At 38.8% G+C, this 23,079-nt stretch overlaps 1 protein-coding gene across 1 annotated transcript in view; it reads right to left on the reverse strand.

Moving 5' to 3' along the window:
* CNTNAP5 (contactin associated protein family member 5) overlaps window positions 1–23,079 on the reverse strand; it is a gene marked incomplete at its 5' end in the record, with an annotated part of 262,361 nt that overhangs the window by 183,588 nt on the left and 55,694 nt on the right. The window contains 2 exons of the mRNA XM_083865251.1: window positions 3,393–3,586; window positions 9,845–9,955. Coding sequence (XP_083721377.1) covers window positions 3,393–3,586; window positions 9,845–9,955 — 305 coding nt within the window. The remainder of the gene's footprint in view (window positions 1–3,392; window positions 3,587–9,844; window positions 9,956–23,079) is intronic.

Below are 23,079 nucleotides of genomic sequence, written 5' to 3' on the forward strand. Positions count from 1 at the left end.
CAGGGAAGTTGATGGGAGCTGTATGCAAGCCGGGAGAGGAGGATAATAAGCCTTGTAATCTCTATAAAGAGAAAGAGATTTTTACTGGTGATATGTCATACATGCTGCTGTGCAAACGTCTGTCTCATTGGCAGCCCAATAAAGAATTTATGTGCCCAGGTCTCCGATGTACTGCAGAACATCTCTGCCATATGGGTGGACAAAACTTATACCCACAGAGTGTAAATTTAACCACAGAAATAACTCATCAGAGCAACAGAGCACTTGCAATAGGGACCATCATTCATGGGATCACCAGTAAAAGTTTCATCTGGACGGATTTACTGGGAGATTATAGAAGGCCCTGCTGCCTTCCTGCTGTTCCCACCAAATGTGGTCAATGTCCCCATGACACGCACTGGGGAAAGGCTGGGGCAGTGCGTGCTCCTCCAAGAGACCCCTGCAATACCAATAAATACACCATGACTTTCTGAGTCATGCACATGGACCGGGAGAAAATGCAGATCACATATGACTTGGGTTGAATAGAAACTAAGGACTGGTAACTCGCCACCTCGCCCTGATAGAGGAAACTACTGCCTTAAATCCTTCTTTGACAGATCATCCCACCCATCCTCCCCAGAAAAAGAAAAAGGATAATGCTGGGTTTAACCGCTGATTTTCTTCATATCAGTGTAATTGGTATGGAGGTCTGGTTTGGGCTTGTGTTGGAAAAAGTCTTGATAATTGAGGGATGTTTTCATTCCTGCTGAGCAAAAAACATCACTGAACCAAAGACAGCACAGATACAGAACCCCAAGTCTGGAACTACCACACTTGTGACAGATTGTGACAGTGGAGGCTACCCTAGGGGGCTGCTTTCCCAGCCCTGTGAAATAGTCCACTACCTTAAGTCAAGGACAAGGGCTCTTTCCCAGGGGTGTGCAATACAGAATTTCCTTTACAGCTATTCAAGAGCCAGATGTTTAGGACAAGCACTGTGTTGTGCTTGTCCTCATTTCATCCAAGGGTCTGAAAAAACCTTTAACATTCAGCTGGACAGCACACTTCTATGTTTCCTCTCAGTTAGAAAAAACAGTAAGGAAAGGATAACTGCCAATAAAACAGGAATACTGCATAATTTGAAATTATAATTCTGCACATGCTTCTGAAAGCCTCTTTGGCTTTCCTCTTTGTGCTCTGAATGGCTCTCTAGATCTAATTTAATTCAGTGAAGCAAATCCAAAAGTGCCAGAGGAAAAAAAAAAATCAACTTTTTCTTCAGTTAGAATAAAAATTGTACAGAAGGAATTCTTGATGTTCATTAATTCCATGGATAGACATACAAGCTCCTAAGTGTTAATGAGTTTGCCAGTTTAGATGGACTAAAGTGTCTAATGAAATGTTAAATGAGCCCATTTTGGATTTACATTTACATATTTCCACCAGGAAAGTTTGGTGAGGCATCCCAACAAACCCTTCAAGCCCTCTGGAAACATGGAGCAAATGGTTCTTCTGGACTGGAATTACATTACTGGCTCACTTGGTCAGTGTGACTCCTAGAAACTCATATGAGGGGAAAATTATCTAAATCCCTTGTTTCCTTTTCCACACCCAAAGTCTATTTCATTTTTCCTCAATTATATAGAAAATTATCCTCTGTAGTCTATGGTGGTTTCCATTAGAAACGTACAAAAATTGTGTTTCCAGACAGCAAGCATCCAGGTCTGCTGAGGCCTTGGAACTTGGGTCAGGATCTGCCCTGAATCAACTTCCTGCCTGATCACTCTAGTAAAACGTGAGAGTCCAAATTGAGAGTCTTAATTCACTGTTAAATTAATTGTTCTTATTCTTATGTGCAATATTATGTGCCAGATAAGAAACTCATAAATTGGATCCTTAGGGCATTAAGATTTGCTGTGGCAAATTCTATGTGTTGTCTTTTCAAGTTTCCCTTTAAGAAAAATTTACAAAAGAAAATAAAAGTTCAAGTGTTTCCAGAAAGAAATGGTCTGAAAAGTTTGACATGTAATAAAAAATTAATTTTTCCTAATATAAAATTTTAACAAGCCACATAGTACTTTCAAGCAAAGAAGGACTTAACTGACACCAAATCTGTAGAAATATCTCAGTATGGATTTCAGATTCCCATGGGTGGAAGTAAAGAGACAGATTAAATGATCAGTATATTCAGTCCAAAACTGGAATTCCACTGCTTTTAAATACATATATATGTGTGTATATATATATATATAAGTATGGGAGCAAAGACAGCTTAACATAACATTTTAATTGACAGGTGAAGCACTTGACAACTTTATGACCATCTTAGGACCAAAGTTGCTTTCCTAAGAGAAGAAGGATTTCATTAGCTTTCCCTGAATCAAACCATGATACAGCAAAGTGATGATACGATGGATTTTAGCCACACAAAAATTCACCTCCCTGTACAAGCATCTCCACTGCCACCACACACTCAGGGAAAAATTAAGCAGTCCTCCTCCCCTCTTCCTGCTGCAGCCCGGCTCCCACGACTCACAATCATGATGTTCTGGAAGCAAAATCTGCTTTGTGACACAGCATTTAAACAAAGTATTAACCAAAGGGAAAACTTAAGTCTACTTTGTTACCCTTAACATGCTCCCCTCTATTTTCGTGAAGAATTATTTTCTTTTAATACCACATATTTTCATGGTACCAGGGCTATTGATCTACACCACATAGTATGGGGAGAATCCCACCATTTTTTATCCATTCACCAACAACTGACATTTTCTGTACAAAAGGAAGGCTCATCAACTTTTCTATCCACACCTGTGGCACCACTGCTGCCCCATGCACTCCTATCAACAGCACCTGGCACAGTCACTCACTGAACTTGTGACACAGCAGTGGTCAAGGCTGCATTAGAGTATTAGAAAAAGCCTTGATCACTTTTAGTGTGTCTCCTAAATCATCCCACAACCCATGCTGCAGCTCCAGCCTTCTCCAGCTGAGGAGCAATTTACCACCCATCTTCCTCAGCATGATTTCTCTTGTTATGGCCAAACACGTATAAGGCATAGAATTAATTTTCATCTTTCCTGGAGAAAGCACGGAGGTGATTAGCCCCTTTTACCCTGGTGTGCCTGAATCAGAGCCAAGCAGGCACAAAAGCACACAGGTCATTTTAAGTGCCCTGATCATCCTCATAGTCTGAAAAACAATGTAGTCCTGAGGGCCTAAACTTGTATTACACAGACCGTGGGTGACACAACCCATTTAGATCAAAACACCCCGTGGAGTCGGCTCAGGTCTGCTCTCTCACCACTGCAGCACTCCTCAGATGTGAAACCAGAGCTGCTTCTCCAAATGCCCACATGAGCCTGAACCAGAGGGATCTGGGGCCAAAGGCACTGCCAGTTCAGACCTACCCAGACGGCGTCGTCCTGCCTGTACTGCCTCCAGTTGCGGCCGGTGTCGCTGAACATCAGCGCGTAGCTGGTCACCCAGTCCGAGCTCCCGTACCGGCCCTGTGTGGCCACCGCCACCACCTCCACTCTGTCTCCCAGATCAACCTGCAGCCACTGCTGCTCATTGGACTCCAGGGGGGACCAGCCTCCAGCTCCTGAAAGATTGGATGGAGAGAATTCAGATGACAATGACAGCACGAAAAAAAATATGCTTGATAAAGAACCATTAAATTATTTCAGGTCATCACAGAGGACTCTAACTTGGGCATGCATCTGTTTTTCTCATGTTTTAGTACTAGGAAATGCACTACGTGATGTGTGCTTCCATCAGGTTATCTCCATTAACCTAAAGCTCATGAGGAATTTTGAATTTACTGTTTTAAGGAAATTTATTATTTTTCAGCTGTACAAACATCAGTGAGGTTGGCACATGCTCAATCACAAAAAATAAAGAAAAAACATATCTATTCCCTCCATGCAATTCTACGAATGTGGACTTGTAACTTGCAGTTTGCTTTGATATTTTCCTTTTTAATAAGCTCTGAAACAATGCAAAATGTTAGTTATTTTTATTTGAGCCCTAAAAGTATGGTTTAATTACAGTTTATAAATGCATTTCAGATAATTAGTTGTAAAGTTAGAAACCATTTGATTGAACAACTAAAAGGACTCCCTTCACACTGGAAAGTAGGCTGTCTCTGACATGAACTTGTAATTCATGTTTGTCTTTTAAAAGTAAAGATTTGCACTATCCCTTGAATTCCTTTAGAGGTTAAACAAACCTGTGGTAACACCACGCCAGTGAAACAGAACTGCAACCACTGCTTGCATTTTACCACTTTGCTCACTACAATAAATGGGAGATTATGGTTAAAAAGCAAATCATTCCAGACTGGGATAGATTATTTTATCCCCTCCTGCTTTCTTTTACACCCTAAAATTACAGGCTATGTTTATTTTCCTTTAACTTGTTCCTCCTTGGACACATTTATTCTCTGCATACACCCAGTGTTCAATTCGGCCTCACCAATAAATAACCAATGCAGCTATGAAGAACACAAGCCATGAACCAAGTAGCAGACAAGCCATGAACCAAGACAGCAAACTTTGAGACTGCCACTGCTTCTGCAACCCAACACCTTTTGTTTGCCATTAATGAAGTTTGGAAAAGCACTCCAGTATGACTTCAGTGAACACAATGACATTGGGAATAAAACTCAACTTATCTGTCTCAAACTTGCTCCATGAAAAGTTCATTGAAGTGAATAGAGTTGAAAGATTAATAAATGTGGCTTCTATCAATGAACTCAATTTCAATAACTCTGCATTTTTACAAACATTTTGTTTTTCCTGGATGGCATTGTACTTTCCAACCCACAACTGAAATCTTTTTGTCTAAGAATAGGTGTTTGAATTGTCATTATATACAATTTAGTAATATAGGATTTATCTGAACTCCTGCAACAGAACCATATCTATTCCATTCCTGGAATGGAGTATTGTTCCTCCTCCCCTGGATGACTCAGCCTTCATTCCTCTGCAAGAGGAAAAGAACTCTCCAGGGAAAAGAGTTTGCAACCAAACCAATGCACACTGCTTCTTAGTGCCATGATTTACCCTTTTCAATCACAATAGAAGTCTTCATCATCACCAACTATTTTACCTACCTTAAACAGAATACTCTCTCCTATAAGCATACCATGAAACACCTAACAAGAATACTAGGAATTTCATCACTGATTTCTTCTTTGAGTACTTCATAGCTCTTTTAACTCCATATCTATACATAGCTTATAGAAGACTGTAATACCTCCTGTTAAAAGTTCTAACAAGGTTACCTCTCACACCACCATTTTTTTATTTTGATATTTTAAGTGCCATATAGAAAGTATGTCGTCTGCCTTTAAGGTATAAACTACAGAGTTGTATTCAAAGGCAACAAACTACAGATTACTCCTACACACAATTGTGACTATTGCACATAAGAACCAAGGGCAAACTTTCTTCGGTTTGTAATACCCAGTATCTAAAATAGACTCTGAACACAATAGTTGCTGCTTTTTTTCTTTTCTTTTTTTTATTTTTTTTTCCATAGTCTTATTCCAGGAACTGACAGGATATAAAAATCTGCTTCAGAAGTTCTGGCAAAATTGTTCCATTCATGACTCAAAAGAGCCTATTCTAGGTGTTTTCAGCACATATTAAAAGAAAGTTGGCATTTTTACTTTCCTTCATTCAACATAGCGAACGACAACTAGATGAAGGAAAATAACTTATCACAAAAAATATTTGGTGAGTTTTCCATTAAAAAACCACAAAACCTTTGCTTCCTATGTTCTAGTTTATACATAAGTTCTTAAGCCAGGCCCGTTAGCACAGATGCTTCCCAGTAGTATGTCAAACATCGTAACTAAATATCTATTTTATGTTTTCTCCCTTCTGCTGCTAGAAGTGGCAGGAATGTAATACACTTTCCATGAAAGTGTTTGGCTTTACTGTGCTCTGCTATTTTCCAGCTTGAGCACAACACCACAGGCTTATAATTTCAAAGTCAAATAAATGATACACACTGAACAAAAATTTGGGAGATCTGTGCTGAGCTTGAGCTCTAAAATCATAGATTACATGGTGTCTCTGAACTGCATCTCTCTCATCTCTCTTTATACGAGCACATTTGTCTGCTGAGAATGTCACTCTTTAGATGTAAGCACTGCAGACATCTGCTCGTAGCATCACCTCTCCAAAGCTGGTCTTGCAAGAAAGATACCAGTTACAGGTTATGTCTTCACAGAACAGCAGCTGCTTTCTATATTTTTTACTGTGGAGAAGAAAGCCCACTTTGCTTCCCTCTCCCAAACCTTTCACCATTACCATTTCCACAGGTGGACAGTAACTCTACTACTAGAAAGAATGGCAGCTAAAATCCCTGTAACAGCAAAGCTGCATTGGCTCCAAGACTGAGGGCAGAACTGAAGCTTTTCCCACTGGGCCGTTATCACTTCTACTAATAAATCAAACATGTAGCTTCTGCTTGCTTCTGTGGTTACCCCAAATCCTCACCAAATGCTGTTGTGAGTGCCAGAAATCAATAAAAGTTCTTTTTCCTCCACGTTAACTCCATTATACAGAGCAGGTGGCACAAGGGCATTTTTTCCAGCACAGTCTGTGTCTGCATACTTCTTTTATGCACATCATTCCTGATAGTGTCACCAATCCATCCTGTACATTTTTAGTAAGTAGCAGAAAAGCACAACCCAAGCAGAGCAACTATTTAGAGCCCTTTGCTCCTCTAGCCACCTTGTTGCTTGCCCTGTGGACTCTTTGCCAGCACAGGCCCAAGACAAAGGACAAGAAGGCTCTAACAGGCAACCACAGAGGCTACTGAACACACAATTTACAGGACATCAACTTTTCTGAACAGATACAAGAATAACCCAATGTCCTTCTCCTGCAATTGGGCACAAAGATATTGAAGAAGACCATATAACTTTTATTCAGTGTGGCATAAATGCAAACCAGACAAAAAGTTTGGCTTTGATTATTCCCATCAGATCTGCACACTTGTTTTAGGTGCGTTGTCACATTGCCTCTCACACAAAAAGAAGAGACAGGATGCTCAGTATTCCCCCTTTCTGCCCACTATGTTCCCACTGGCATCAACAGGATTCTGCACATTGTGCTACACCATCATTCCTCACAGATCACACATTTCACACCTTCTGGGGATCATTTCAAAGGAGGCATTCAGCATGGTATGGGGAAAATACCCTAATGGAGAAACAATATCACAGGAATCTGATATATTGTTCATATTCTCCATGGCCACAAATCATAATGCTAGAAATATGTGGAGAGCAAGGATCTGATGGTTTTTCAGCTGGAGACCTATATGATTCCAAGAAATATGATCAAATACTTTTGTTTCTTTTTCAGACTGTTTGTACATTTTGCCACAGTTGTTTCAAAAATTGCATTTAAGCCCAGCATTACAGAGTCAATTCTTTTTGATGTTCCCCAGGGCTGCTCAGGATGCCCATACTTACTTTTAGTTGATTATTACAAAGCAAAGGGAATTATTATTTCCACCCTACATGCCTTACAAACAACTCAAATGGCTTTATAGCACTAAAAACTCCTGGACTTCCCACTGCAACTAAGTGCTTCCCTGCTGCAGAATTTTACTTTAATGCCCAGATCAAACACTTCCTGGCCAGAAAACAAATTGTTTTTGACATTATATATGCTTTATATTCTCATACATAATTGCCTATACTGACTACTCAGGCTGAGAGCTAATACAAACTGAAAAATCTTAGGTGATATAGTCATACTGTAGCAATTTTCTTATTATTTTTCATTATTTATTTACTGTATACAAAAAAGCTGATAAATCCATCTCATGAGCAAAAATAATATACTTTATACCTCAGAATCATATATATCAGAATTACACCAGCTCTTTAGCATTACCAGTACAGATTTATCAGCATTTTAATTAAGTGCTTTCAGCTGTTCACACAAAGCTTTACTCATGGGTACTTTGTGTGTGTTTTTAAATGGCACATTCCACTACTGCAGGACATTAAAAAAAAAAAAAAAAAAAACAAACAACAAACCACAGCCTTTTGCTTATTGTTATCTATTTCTGCATAAACTTGATGAATTAGAACTTTTTGTCAATAAAGACTGGGTTGTGCTTTATAAATTCATCTTGTTGCATTCATATTTACATTATAAATATATAAAATATGTGTATATTATATATATATATTACATTTACATTATATTATATATATACATATATAATTAATCTGGCTTTCTACCCAGAGGTTGTTTCCTGCAGCACTCTCTTATCAATTACAAGCAAAGCTAAATCAACTCATTGAAACATTCAACATTATCAGAAAGCCACAGCCCAGTCCTTGTTAGGAAATATTATCTCCTGTAAAGATATCTACTATCTAAATTCAAGTGACAGTCAAAGAAAGTTTCTACAGCCACCACCTACCACTGCCTGCTCATCCAACCCAAGGTCAGGCACTGCTTTGGCCAGAGTAGACTTAGTTCTCTTCACAGGAGCTGGTATAGAGCTGATTGTGCTGGAAATAGTGTTAATAATACAGAGATGTTTCTGTTATTCCTGAGAATGGTTTACACAGAGGCCAAGGCCTTTTCTGCTCCTCACACCACACTGCTAGTGAGGATGGTAGGGGGAAGCAAAATTTGAAGTGGACACAGCCAGGACAGCTGACCACAGGAATATTCTATATAACATCCTGCTCAGCACTGAAAGCTGGGGGATGAAAGAGGAGGAAAAGGGGGATGTTCAGAGCGATGGCTTCCCGAGTTCAGAGGGATGGCTTCACTTTTACTCTTGAGATTCTCTCCCCCATCCACCACGGGAGTGAGTGGTTGTGTAGGGCTGAGCTGCTGGGCTTTGTCCATGACATGTGCCCAACATGGGCCTCAAAGGGCTTGAGATAATTACAGATTTGATTGGAATGTACTAGATTGAATTTACAGCTGTTACTGCTGGTTAACTATTAATCAGAAGCTTCTGTGTTTGCCATGGGACTTGCTTCCCTTACTGTTTATTAGAATCTACTGCTCATTAGTAGCTACTTTTTGCTTTTTCTGCTTGCTGTACTGCTTATTATCTAACTGCTGGACCTAGGAACATTTTGATAACAGCAATGCCCATGCTCCTGGGCTGGCAAGTAGCCAGAGCATCTTTGCTGCTCTTGTGCACTGAGCAGGCTGGAACTCCACTACTTTTTTCTAGTAGTGATCTATCTAGTGTTTCCTAAAATGAAATTCATATGCCATACAGGCCTTTCCTCTTTTAGAGGCTCTACCTTGGAAATAAGATGAGAGTCAACAACTCAGATTTGCAACAGGAGTCAAATTATGCCCCAAATACTGCCAACTTGTCCTTTGTGCTACTATGCTTCATATTCATGGTTTCACCTGCTGTGCAAACTCATTATCTGGACCTCAGACATTCTTGATAGCAAGTGTCTGAAAAGTTTTTCACGTTCACTATTTCTGCAGAGTTGTATAATCATTGAATTCCACTGGAATTTTATACCTAGTCTTCAACATCTACATTTTAGAATAGGCTCTCAAACCTAATGACCTTTAAACTCTTAAAATATGGGAACTCATCCAAAGCAAAAACACTATCTGAACTTCCTTAGCAACATCTCTACAAGAGAAGTGGAGATCTTCAAAATTAATAGAAGCTTTCTATAATAAAGGAGGAAATTACTCCTACATAGCACACTCTCAGGAGTATAAATTAATGGCTCTATTCAGCTTGGCTCTGAATGCACTGCATGCAAACAGCATAGAAAGTTATTCTTTGTACAAGTGATTAAAATTAATAGTTTGGACATTTCATACTGCAATCTTACCATCTCGCCTGTTGAGTTTTGCAAAGCTGGGACTGTGAGTACTGGAGAGCTCAGAGGAACTGGTAAGGGCAGCTGAAGGTAAGGGAGATACCAACGCATCATCACAATTATCTAAAAAAGAAAACAAAACACACAGAGGTCATCATATGAACAACACATATGCCAACTTGTGCTATCTCCAGGTGGTGCTTTTTCTAGTTAGTAGACAGAGTGGACACACAGCTTGAATTGTGCTTGAATTCACACATGAGAACTGAAATTAACCCTCCAGAATGCCCCAGTCTGGTGGGACAGCAACCAAATGGGAGCTGCCATTAAGTCGCTGAATGCTTGAAAAACTGCAAAATGTTGTCCTTTCAATGAAATGACATTTGAAATGAGATTTGATTGTCTACCCCGCAGTTAAAGAAGGTATTTGACTCTCATTGCAAAAGCCACTGGAAGAGTGCAGTAATGCCCTGGCAGACCTTAGAGAACACCCCAGATGTTCTGTGTCCAGAACGGATTTTCCACAGAGCAGGTGTGTGTCACCCTGATCTTTTTCAGCCTTCTGATGTTTGCATTTTTGTAGAAGAGTTTCTTAAGGACTTTCAGGTAAACAAAGGGATTGTTTATCATTCCTCTTTTGATGGACTTCTAGTTTGACCAGGGTGGTTGGAGAGGGGTCAAACTTGTTTGTCCAATCCCTGGTCATTGTCCAAAATCAAGATCAAGAAATAAATGTCTCTCTTTTTGCTCTAACAACTGACTGTGTGCATCTTTCATTTCCTGTCCTCTAGCAACAGGTGTGTAATGTAGGAGTTACAACTTCATATTTCTCTGTGGAGGTGACACACAGGAACATGCCATGGGGGCTTTTGCGACATGTAAAAGTGAGTCCTGTGCTTCACAGTCTCAGGCTGCACTAAAATCTCAAAACCTAAATATCTCTGTCATTTCTTCCCAAAGCTCACACAAACATGCAAATTAGTCTTGTTCGCTCACATAAGCAGCCTCTACATTTCACTCCTTCTTTCACCTCTGCTTCTGAGGACAGATGGGCTGTGCTAACACTCAACTGGAATTTTTGAGCCCACAATGTTTGAACAGGGATGGAATTAAATAAAGTAAATTTTCTCATTACAACGCTATCACATAAACGCTCAAGAACATAATGCTGGGTTTCAGTAGGGAATAATAACAACAATAATAATAATAAACCCCTCTCGTTTTTAATTGAATCTCCCATGGAGCAAACATGGACCTAATTACTGGAAAAGGCCCACAGGTCACTAGGATCTCAGGCCATCACAGTGTTCTTGCACTCAGAGAGTAAATATGCAGTTTGCAAGGACTGGGTATGGGGGAAGGACGGGCTACAAAAGACAAAGAATAAAAGCAAAACTTGCTTGATAGTTATGAAAACTAATTCAGATTATTCCAAACAGAGTGATACCTTTTTCATATTGAGACAGATTACGTTAAAACATTTCACATCTGCTTTTACAATGACTCTCTAAAACAAGATATTTTGCAATCAAAATCCAGCTCTATATGAAAGAAAATCAATGTAATCAATATAATTTATATCAGTGCATTGAATGATGGATCTCAAAAACCAAACTTCTATACAAAACCCTTCTAATACAAAATCTCTCTTTCATTCCCAAGAGTAAAAAGGTCTAGGAAGAACTGCAAGATAGATAAATTAGGGATAAGTTTGCACTAATGTTGTAGCCACGGGGATAATAAGCCAAGAAAACGAGTATCATGGTCCTGAGCAGATTCCCTATGACTTACACCCTTTGATTCTCAAAGAGAACTTCTGAAGAGTCTGTGGAGTGCCAGTCTCCTGGTACTCCACGAGATCAGGCCATGAGATTACATTCTCTTTGGACTTTAAAAAATCCAAAAAAAAACAACTGTAAATTGTTACTGTCACTCATAGCCTGAACAGAGATTTAAACAAACATTGGAAATGTTGAGTTCGTAAGGGCACTGAATTCACCCAACCTTCTGCATTCTGTAAAGCCAGCAGGGGTTGGGAACCTTTCAAAAGGTCCAAAATCCTAGCAGACATTCAGGAGTATTCAGCAACACTTAAAAATGAGTCTGGAAATAACTGGCTGGAAATAGCAGAGATTTCACTTTAAACAGTGACTAGAGTGTTGGCTCTCTTCAGTTCCCTGTGGTTGCTCCTGGGCCACAAGAGAACTCAGCACATCAATCAGCCTGTGCTCCAGCTGTCCATCACTGTTCCCCAAAGGTAGGACTGGATACCCATGGGACACCAAGTATCTCAGCATCACAGCAGGAGCAAACCATTTAAGGTTTTCCCTGAGATCTCGCAAGGCTCCAGGCTGAGAAGTGACAATAAGCTCCTGTAACTATGACATGCTTTGTCTAAATTTCCGTATCTTTTGCTTCTGTCCCAATGCACATGCATCTGTATCTCTGCTGCTACAGCACTGCAACATCATTTCCACACTGAATTCTGGGATCCTTATTTTGCTTTGTTCTAAAAAAGAAAGAAAGAAAAAACAGCTGAACTAAAGCTAGGAAATCTTCCCTGAATTAATATCTAACTATAAAAACATGTAAGTTTAAGGCTTCAGTATTTAGGACAGCATTAAAAAATTGATGATAGTTCTGAGAGCACCAGGACTAATACAGCCTAACTTTGAACAGATAAGAGAGTAACGATTGATTGACTCAGGGTACATGCAGGAATTTCCTCCAACTGAAGATTATTTTTGAATGGATTCTCTGACAAGATTCAAGGTCACTCTTTCCGCCCTTCACTCAGTCAAAACTAACTTTGCACTGGAGGTTGAACCAAGAGCTCTGCATGCACAGACCTACAGTGCAGAATATGGCACAGTTTTTACACAGCAAATGAAATTCCAGAGTACAGCAAAGTACTTGGGATGCACCAGACAACTTGTACATGCACAATAATTCAAATCATCTGCAGAACAGCTCTGGTACATCCTTGTCAGAGACCCAATATTCGAGACTGATACCTTTTTGTAAAACTTAGCTGAAATTGGATACAGAGCTCAAAAAGGTGGGATATGCATGTACCCATGTAGATCATTTCATTGTAGGGTCATTCCATTGGCCCTGCTTCCATGAGAGGACAATACTGAAAAGCAAGCAATCCACCAAAGCAACATCTCTCAAGATTAAAAAACTCTCCAATAAACCATGTTATTATCATGTTTCCTTTTGTGATGGATGCAGACAAGAAAGATGAAAAATTTTGTGCTTATGCAAGATCAGAGAAGACTTGTGGTAAAACCAAAAGTAAAATCAGTGTATCCTGACTCCCACCATATAATCCAAGCACATGTATTTCAAGGGTCTTCATATCCCCCAACTTGATGTGAGAGAAAAAAAACATTATTTCAAGGGCTCCCACATTTATATTTACCTATAGATCCTGACCTATTTCTCCATTTGCTTTGGAAGTTTGCCTGTCAGAACAGGAACTTTGCTTCTTGGAGTTAACTGCGTTATATGCCTATTAAAAACATGGGGTTTAGCAATGAATAATCCTACACTACAGAACCATTTAAAACATCTGGACACTCACAAAAGCGGATTTACTAGCAAGTTGTTCAGTTGTTTTCGCCTATGTTTTCTTTGACAGGATAATTAGCAAAGAAATAATGAAAAAGAGGGTCTAATTACACTTATGAGCCAACTTTTTATTCAAACCACACAGCAATACAGATGTTAATTTGCATTTGAGAAAAGGGTTGACCCTTTTGACCTGACTTTGAATATGCCAACTTCTGAAAAACAAGCAGTTACCAAAAGCATTTACAGTGTCATGAGTGTTAACAGAACTTTCATAAGCAATCATGCTTCTGGAATTAAGAAAAATAGTCACATATATCAACCTGAATCTTCTGGAGTTTATTCCTTAATGGCTTTTAGAAAACAATGACAAAATTAACAAAAAAGTAGAAGTTAATCTATTGTCTTTTTTTTATTTTTATACTATGAAGTTGTTTTATTGATTGGTTTTGATTCTTTTCTTGTAGCTTTAATTACCCTCCAAATAAAAACAAGGAAATATCTTCTCCCTCTTTGCCCATGTATTTTAATTTTTTAAATAGAATTCTTTGGACAGTCTCCCAAATATAAATGTTATCAGTTCAAAATCATTCAAGTGACATTTAGACACTAACTCTTAGGCGTCTTTGAAACATTCCAGATAATACAAGCTTTAGCTAATACTACACAAAATGGAATTTCAGAGAAGGCCTTTTGCCCAAATACCTGATTAAGCTCTGTATGTTGTGAAGGCCTTCAACATCTGTGACATGTATGAAAAAATAAATTAAAAATATGTATCCAAGTCCTAGACACACAGTATTTCAAATGCTCTTGCAGAACAGCAGGCTTCTCAAATACAAGGTTACATATTACCAAAACAGAGTTTGCACAGAAATTGGAGATTCAGACTAACTCTACTAGTTCCTCCAGTGCACATTTCACACTGGTGTTGGTATGCTTGGCATGATCCAGTTTCTAACCTCCTTCAAGGCTGCGATGGCCTTCATTAGCAGCAATTGGTACAACCATAGAAAATTTCTGATTAGTGGGCACTGAAGATATTTAGAAAATCACAAACCCCAGAAACCCATCATGGTCACACTAATGCTTCTTAGAGCAGGCCCTTTGAAGAGGATCAATCCCTGGAACACAGGCAGGGTCATTACAGGCCCAAACTGAGATTTGTTAACAAACCTGTCCTGCTCCTATTTGCCTGGTTCACCTGAAGAGTCATTGGGACAAAACACATTGATTTCCACTTGTGAAGGCCATCCAGAAAGGTCACTAACATTTCCTGAACAAAAGCTTTGATAAAGAGGACACCATCAGTGAAACATCTCCAGTCACTGGGCTCCACAGATTTTCCAAACACCAGCCTCTAACTGCTTTTGGTAGTACCGTACCCTCACCAGGACAAATGTGCGGAAAATACTGCGAAGTTTGCAATTTTTTTATGTGGTAGTACATTATTTGTCAAAATCTCCTGTCTTTATAGTAAGTAATTACCCATACTGGTACTTACACCAACAATCTCATATCACCGCAGAGTATCATCAATGCAAAGTATTTGACAAGACTCAGATCTATGCTGCAGCTACTCTGTTAGCAACCATAAGCGTCACAAAATAAATAAATACATGAAAGCAGCACTCAGAGTAGGAACATGGGACTGGTGTCACCCAATTATGCAACTGAGGGAAGGGTAGGGCACAGGGCATAACATGCAAACTATTAGCAACAGAGCCAAAACGGCCTCCTCTCTTCAAAATACAAAACTTGAAGATGAAAAAGAAGAGAATTATAACCCAGACAATGGTGTGGTCAGGTCCCATCATGGAGTCAAAAAGACAAATTCAGAAGAGAGTAACTGTCATGCCTCCTGCTCTATCCCATGGTAATTTTAAAAGCTTTTGAAGGGATGGTGGCTCCTGTAGGGGCTCAACTTCAAGAACACAGGGCCTGACACATCACCAAAGAGCTCCTGCAACACACCTTGCTCATACATCTCTGCTGAGGCAGGTGCAAGAGGTGCAATGAGGCCAGGAGTGCTCGTGAGCAGCTGTGCAAACCCCTGCCTGAACCACAATCCCTGAATTTCAAAGGGACTTTTAGAAAAGCTTTACAGAATCACAGACCTTTTGCCCACTGATAGCTACTTAAATACAGATAGGTCCATTTTATAATAAACATGAAGGAGATTTCAGGGTAAACCAGAGGCCTTGTAACTTAGTCTTAAGAGGTCTCACTTGGAAATTAAAGGTATATTATTTCAGTGAGACTTTTGTTGCCAAGATATAATTTTATTCATTATTAAAATACCAGCAGAGTTACAGATGGTACTGAAGTTAAATTGTGTGCATCATTTTGATTGCAATTGTAAATTGTCTCTGTACTGGGATTTGAAGTTGAAAAGATTCACTGGTATTTATAGGCTAGATAAAATTCCTCTTAGCATTACCCACTTAATGGCACACTTTGTTTTAAAGATGTAAACCATGCTTTTTGTACCATGCCTCTTAACAGTCCTCAGGAGTGACCACTGATGCTTTTCACTTCATCTGTTTTTCTCCTGCCTTCTGTAGGTACAACTCTCCTTCGAAAAGGCAAAAAATACAATACTTAGACTTACTGTGGAAATTAACCTTCACTGTTATAGTCCAATGAGATACATGTGCATAGGAAAAAGAGGAGATTGTGTGGGGGGTAAAAATGATACATACACAAATGACACAGGAAGTGCAGTAACGTGGAGTGTGGCTACAGATTTGGAAGAGATTGGGAGATTATTTCTATATCAACAGTCCCTACAAAAAGCCTCTCACGGCAACTACCACCTAGAACTAGGTTCTACTACCAATTTAACAACTTTAGTAAATGATGCTTGAAAACATGACGAGAAAAAATAAAATAAACCCCAAACAACCTGTTTTTCTGTAAAAAGAAATTCCTTCTTTTTTCCTTTTTTTTTTTTTTTCCTAGAGACTGGCTACACGTACATGCACAGCTGTGAACTCCATCTGTTAGCTGAAATGTGTGGCATATTTTTCAAGATATAAGACACTAGAGAAAGTACTTAACAACACAATGTTCCTTTTTCTTTTTGCGCTATACTGCAAATAAACGTCAATAGTTAAGCTAATCATGAGCTCTTCCTAAGCAACTGCAAATTACATAAGTGTTCTTTCATATGCCTGTAAAGACATAAAAGTATTACTCAATCAGTGCATTTATAGAGTCTCTTTTATGATACAGTGTGCACATATAACCTTGTTTCACAAAAAGTGGTCAAGTCTGATTTTGAATTACTCCAGGGGCTCTCATAAAACTGATTCAATACTGGGTCTTATTTTTTTACTGAAACAAGCATGTCTGCCATGTAACTCCTACTCACAATAATGCAGTAGAATTGCATTTGAGGAACAGAGAGGCAGGGCTCAAACTATGAATTTCAAATAGCCATCAGTGCAGATCCTGTAAACTAATATGCAGAAACAATTTTTGTTTTGAGAGGGTGAAAGAACATCAGACTAAGCCAATTACCAACAAAATATAGTTAAAGAAGAATGATCTGAAGTTAAAGGAAGAAGTGTTCTCTGATTTCAGCTCTGTCATAGTCCATGTCATTTAGGTGAGTCATGTCTGCAGCTACAAAATGAAGGTACCATCATTTTATCTCATACTACATGCTTTTCATTAGATCAGAGGCTCATTGTCAGACAGGAATGAGCTGTAGTCAATGAACAGCAAATTCATCACAGAAATCCATTTTTGGCACTCAAAAATTACTAAAATTGCTCTGTATGGAAAACAAAAAAAGGACCACAACAAAAGATGTGCTGACTCAGCCTTCCAACATTTATATTTCAATGAACAACCTGCAAAAGCGTATTATTGTCCAAAGCTGTGATTTACTCTCAGCAGGTGTGACAGCAGTTGCCAGAGATTTTTACCACTTTCCTCACAGAATATAATGCTTTTTGTGCCTATTTGCCTCTCCTTTCCACATTTCTGATATCTTGTTAATGTAAGAGTGCTTTCATCTTTGACCTGAGAGCAGAAACCCACAAAGCTGGCACAACAGACGAAGCAAATTTTATACCTGAAGTCTGCCCTTTTGACATTTAACACACTTTAGGAAAGAGAAAGTATAAATCCCCTCGCACCATGGTAAGGAAACGTATCCTGAGATTACCTTTCTGTACAGGAAAACACAGGCAAGTGGCTTTGTCAGCACAGGGCAGTTTTTGCTCCATTATGAAAACAAAAATCTAAGAATATGGAGGCCCTTTTCTCTGGCCACACAGCATCACATCATCACAAGCACTCTTTTTATCTCGGCCTTGATGAGACTTGTTACTCATGCATTTCAAACAAAGTTTTAAAGTTTATATATACCAAAGATCAACACTGTCTTTTAACATCTCAGAAGTTTTAGCAGAACTCACAAAAAGAGAAACTTGATGCCTTTCAAAAGCTTGCTAAAAGCATGCTCTGTTCACCAGAGGCCATCCCTGAAGGAGTTCAGAGTACCAATGATTAAACCATGGACAGAACAGCATTTGCCTTAAAATACCATAATACAATCAAAACAACAATAAATTTGCAGGAAAAATGTTAATATATGTGCACCCATCAGCAAGGCTGCCAGGATTATTATTAGAAGACAAACACAAGGATGATCAGAGCCAGTTGGACTGAGTTCTATAGACATTCACCTACAGAAAATTAAAATGCAGAGGGGGTATAGCAGATTTTCTGCTGATGTTACTCAGTGTTAAAATTGTTCAGGAATTCATTGGTGAAGCAGTTTTTCTAAGTTTTCCAAATACAGTTTTTTAAATGGAATGTAAATACCTGTTTCACCGAGAATAGGGTTTATTGAGGAAAAACCCAAACAAACAAGCAGGAGAGAAAGAATAAAAAATTCTGCACAAAAGCAGCAGCACATAGGGTATCATGATGACTAGAACATGAAAACCACTTTGGGAAGCACAAGTGCTTTATTTGCAGGTGGGAGAAAATTGCCAATTCAGATAACTAACATCACTAATAAAAAAAAAAAAATCCATTTTCTAGTAAAATTTGGAAAAATAAGTGTTTCAATTATTTAAGTAGAGCCATTGCATCTTCTACCACTTAATGTTCAGATAAATGAGACAGAAACACAGTTCTGACTACTTAGAATCACAGAATGATTGAGGTTGAAAAAGTCCTCCAAGAGCATAGAGTCAAACCTTTTACTGAATATCACCACATCAACTAAGCCAGAGCAGTGCCATGTCCAGTCATTTCTGGAACATTTCCAGGGATGGTGACTCCACCACTTCCCTGGGCAGCCCATGCCAATGCTTAACCACCCTGTCAGTAAAGAAATCCTTCCAAATGTCCAACCTGAACCTCCCCTGGCACAGCTTGAGGCCATTTCCTCTTGTCTTGTTACTGGTTTCCTGGGAGAGAGGCTGACCCCCACATGGCTGCAAACCCCCTTTCAGGTAGCTGTAGTTAGTGATAAGGACTCCCCTAAATCTTCTTTTCTCCAAGCTTTTCTACTACCTCTCCAAGCTGAGGAATTTTCCATACAGATGGACATTTATGTTATTCCCCACAGTTTGAGTCACCTCCAAATTTAGCGTGCTTGTGGCAGCACTGCTGAAAACTTCAGTGGAGCATTTCAACACCAACTGCTTATCACCATCACACCTGTGACCATGGACACCTAAGATCAGACCTGCAAGTGAAGACTCTGCTTGCCTTTGTAGAGATGCACAGTTTTAGTTGGGGTACCTTAGAGAAGAAAAGCAAGAATCCAGTTACCATGATAGGCTTCCTTTTGGGGAGTCACACAGTTTTCATAAATTCATGGATGAATGCAGGAAGGAAAATTATGGAAGAATCAGCCCTTTGTAAGTTCTTATCTCGTCCTGATTCCCCAGCACAGTACCACCGTTCACATACTCCCATTTTCTCTGAAGTCACGAAGTTTACCCCCACCTTGGAGCAAGATCCAGGAGCATCTGCATGAGTGTGATTCCCTCATTCCCATTCTCTCTCTTTTTAACACAACCATGTCTTCAGAAGAGCAATGAGGTTGGACAACATCCATCATATAGGAAACTCAATCCAGGCCACAGCTTTCGTCTTCCTAAAGAAGATTTTTCTGCTCTGGTTCCTATGGACCTTTATGGAAAAGCGCTCATTTATACAGGCAGACCCGGCAAAGACTTTCAGACAATGCCATAATTTTGTCTGGTAAGGTTATATTGTGCACATCTAAATTTAGAGCTGCTATCTGTAAGCAAATAACAGAGGCAGATTGTGGAATGCTGATGAATTTCACAGGCATGCCCAGCTAACAATGCACAGCAATTTAAAAGCCATCAATAACCAAGAGGTTGTCCCTTGAATTTTCAAATCAATCATGATAAAATGAATTCAATTTTTATTTTCCCTTTAAATCTTTGGTGAACTCATGGATAAAACTGATTAAAGGGGAAAGAATACACAGCACAGGATTCACTAAATGTGTTCTGTTTGGAGGGGTTCACTAAATGTTTTCAGTTTGGAAGAGTCTCTTCAAATTGTACAACATGCAGGATGGCACACTGAAAACCAATTATATCTCTGAGAATTTCAGTGCATCCCATAAGGCTGAGAGAATGTTCAATTTGCAGGCTGTGAGCAAGGATTAACAGAGATGAAGGTAGCAGTAAGTGCCCATGTACCATTGCATTTAAATGTAATGTCATTTCAAGGGATGATAAGTAATCATTTCATGTCTCAATAACCTCCAACAAAAATGCCTTATTTAGCCCCGAAACACCAATTTTTAAGACTCTTCTATGCAAGTTAATGGTTTAGATAAGGGACAGGATTGAAAAAAGTTCAAAATTCCCATTCTGAAGCAAGGTGAATGCAGCTTTGATGTCAGTTTAAAGATGAAAATTTTCTTCCAGGCATTTCTTAGGGCACTGTGTTCTCTCTTCATCAGTCACAGTGGCATTTTTAGTGACACAGGAATAAAGAAACATACAGATCTCTTAGATTCAACATGATAGCAAACAAGCAGTTTATACACTAACTTTTCTAACTACCCATGATTACGTTGAGAATCAGTATTTGAGACTATATTGATGCTACAGTCTTCATTAAAAATTTATGCAACCTTATGCTTTAATCTTATGCTCTGAACAAGACTCACGGCACTGTATGACCACAGCCCTCAGCATTTACATCACTGTCATTCTGGCTCATAACTCAGACCCACTTCAGCATCTCTGTCGTATTTTCTTTGAAGTGGAAGGTATTTCCTAACCCTCTGCAAAACAGACCTGCAAATTATCATGATAATTTGAACACATATACTGTTTTCTGCATTATTTTCAGAGACAGACAGTAACTCCTGGATTTTTATCACAGAACACTGGAGGTAGAGAAGAAAACTCTCATAATCTATGTGCATACAGAGTAAGAGAAAAAAAAGGGGAAAGGACATACCCAGAACAAGTAGGACTGTCCACATGAGGATTATAGAGAACTTGTTCTGCAGCAAGTTCACATACATTAATAACAGAATTAATAAATAATAGCTATAAAATACACTAAGGATTGCAGTGCAGTATTTCTTTCACACGGGAGTAAACAAAACCAGGCATTCTTCATTAAAAAAAAAAAACACAATGAAAATTCAAGCAACTAAAAAACCAAAATGCCAAAATTCAACAAGATGGCAGTTTTGATTTAAAGTATTGATTAATGTCTCAGTTTGAATGCCAGTAGAACTCTAGCAGTCAGCTACCTTTTGTTTTGTCTAAAGAGGCCATTTTTCATCCAACAAGGAAAAAGGTTCACTTTCTATCAGTAGTTCGTGAGGAACTTTGCAAACAAAAAATATAAAAGTCTCAATTAAAGGAAAAAAAAAATCAAACCAACCAAACTTTATGTTTCATTACCCCCTGTCACAAACAGAATGCAAACCTGTGCCATCTTTGCAAAGTTACCATAAGAATCCTTTCTAAATACAGTTGTCAGATGTGGAACAATTTGGGTAATAATTTGATAACTTTATTTTCAGATACGGCAAACAGACAACTCCTCCATGCTCCCTAATTGCATGTCATTTTGTTTAGACAGATCCAATTCCTTCAATACTGAATGACTAGCTCAAATGCTTTCACATGTAATTATGGCTCAATCCAGACATACTTTTTTAAAAACAAAGCAACTGTATATATTAGGGTAATAATCTTTTAAACAACAGAGGAAAGCTCAGCTGTGTATTTTCTTATTCACTTTAAATCAAATTCAGATCCTGCTGGGATTTCTGCTGGTTCACATCCCATTTTAATACACAAACTCCCACAGGTTTTATCTCTTCAACAAAGCAATGGCTCAAGCCATTAAAGGTTTGTTTTATGCCCCTCTCAATCCCTTGAGATAAATAGAAATTGATGTTTATTTTGAGCCTTTTGAAATTTGAATAATTTCTGCAAAATCCTGCAGCCCTGAAACTAAAATCTAATTACCTGCAAGTGTTTGCAGATGTAAGTATACATTCAAACTCTCTCTTCTATGTGGCAAGCTTTTTAAAGATCAAAGAGTTACCTCTAGCCTTGAGGCTCCTTATTTGAAAATGCACGTTAACATTTAATGGTGTCACATTCCAAAGCCCTACACATTGCTTTGAAAACATATCCCTCAGTGGTGGAAACAGCTTTCCCTGCTGCTAGCACTAATCAAAGGGACAGGAATATGCTTTCAGAAGATCCAATGCCACCAACACAAGAAGTGCAGAGCCTGGTTATCTCACAAGCAGTCACTTGCAGCATCGTAACACAACACATCAGCCCAATGAAAAGGTGAAAGAGGTCTTTCCCTTCAGTTTTGTCTCCCTGGAGGAGACAACAAGCAGATCTTACTGCTTTCCCTGCCATTGAAGAGGATCTCTCACGAAACTCAGAATCAAAGAGGTTAGGAGGGAGCCCAGGAGACCATACAGGGTTCCCTACAGCAGCTTGCCCAAGAGCAGGTTCAGAGTCATGTTTGTCTTAGCAAGGCTCTTCCATAATCCTTAGGGGCAGTAGAACAAGCTTGAGTTTGTTGATTCAACAAGTGTGTCCTTTCATACAACAAAATATGGTACTCAGGAATAACAAAGTTCTTGTGGTGTCCTGATAGGCTTTAACTTGGAGAAACTCCATGAAAGTCTTCCTTCTGTGTCCTGCTAAGCTGAACAGAATCAAGTGACCTTCAGATAAACTATTTTTCCAGGATACAAGAAAAAACTTTACTATGATTATAGCATCTCTAAATTTGTGTTTATATGATAATGCAGAGCATTAAAGAGATGATTGTATGGAATTTGTCGCATTTTTGAGGAAGAAATAAGGAAGGCTGATAATTTTCTTCTTTTCATCTGTATTATTCCTAGTTGTTTTCTTTTTTCTTGAAATGGAAACCAGTTCCAAACCAACATGAGGAAAAAGTATAGTTGTTTATATTTAGGTATTGATTTGTCTAGGTTTGTTCATTTGAAAGGCACACCTAAAACATGGAAAGATTCAGGGATATGATTAAATAACAGAGTGGGAGGGAGGCATACAATTTATTTTTTAACCTCAGTATGTTTCAAATTGTGAAAACAAGGAAAACAAACACATCAGAATGTTAATTCTAAGGCATATACTCTGTTACAC

Source organism: Zosterops lateralis (assembly GCF_965231275.1).
Source record: "Zosterops lateralis genome assembly, chromosome: 7".
NCBI lineage: Eukaryota > Metazoa > Chordata > Aves > Passeriformes > Zosteropidae > Zosterops > Zosterops lateralis.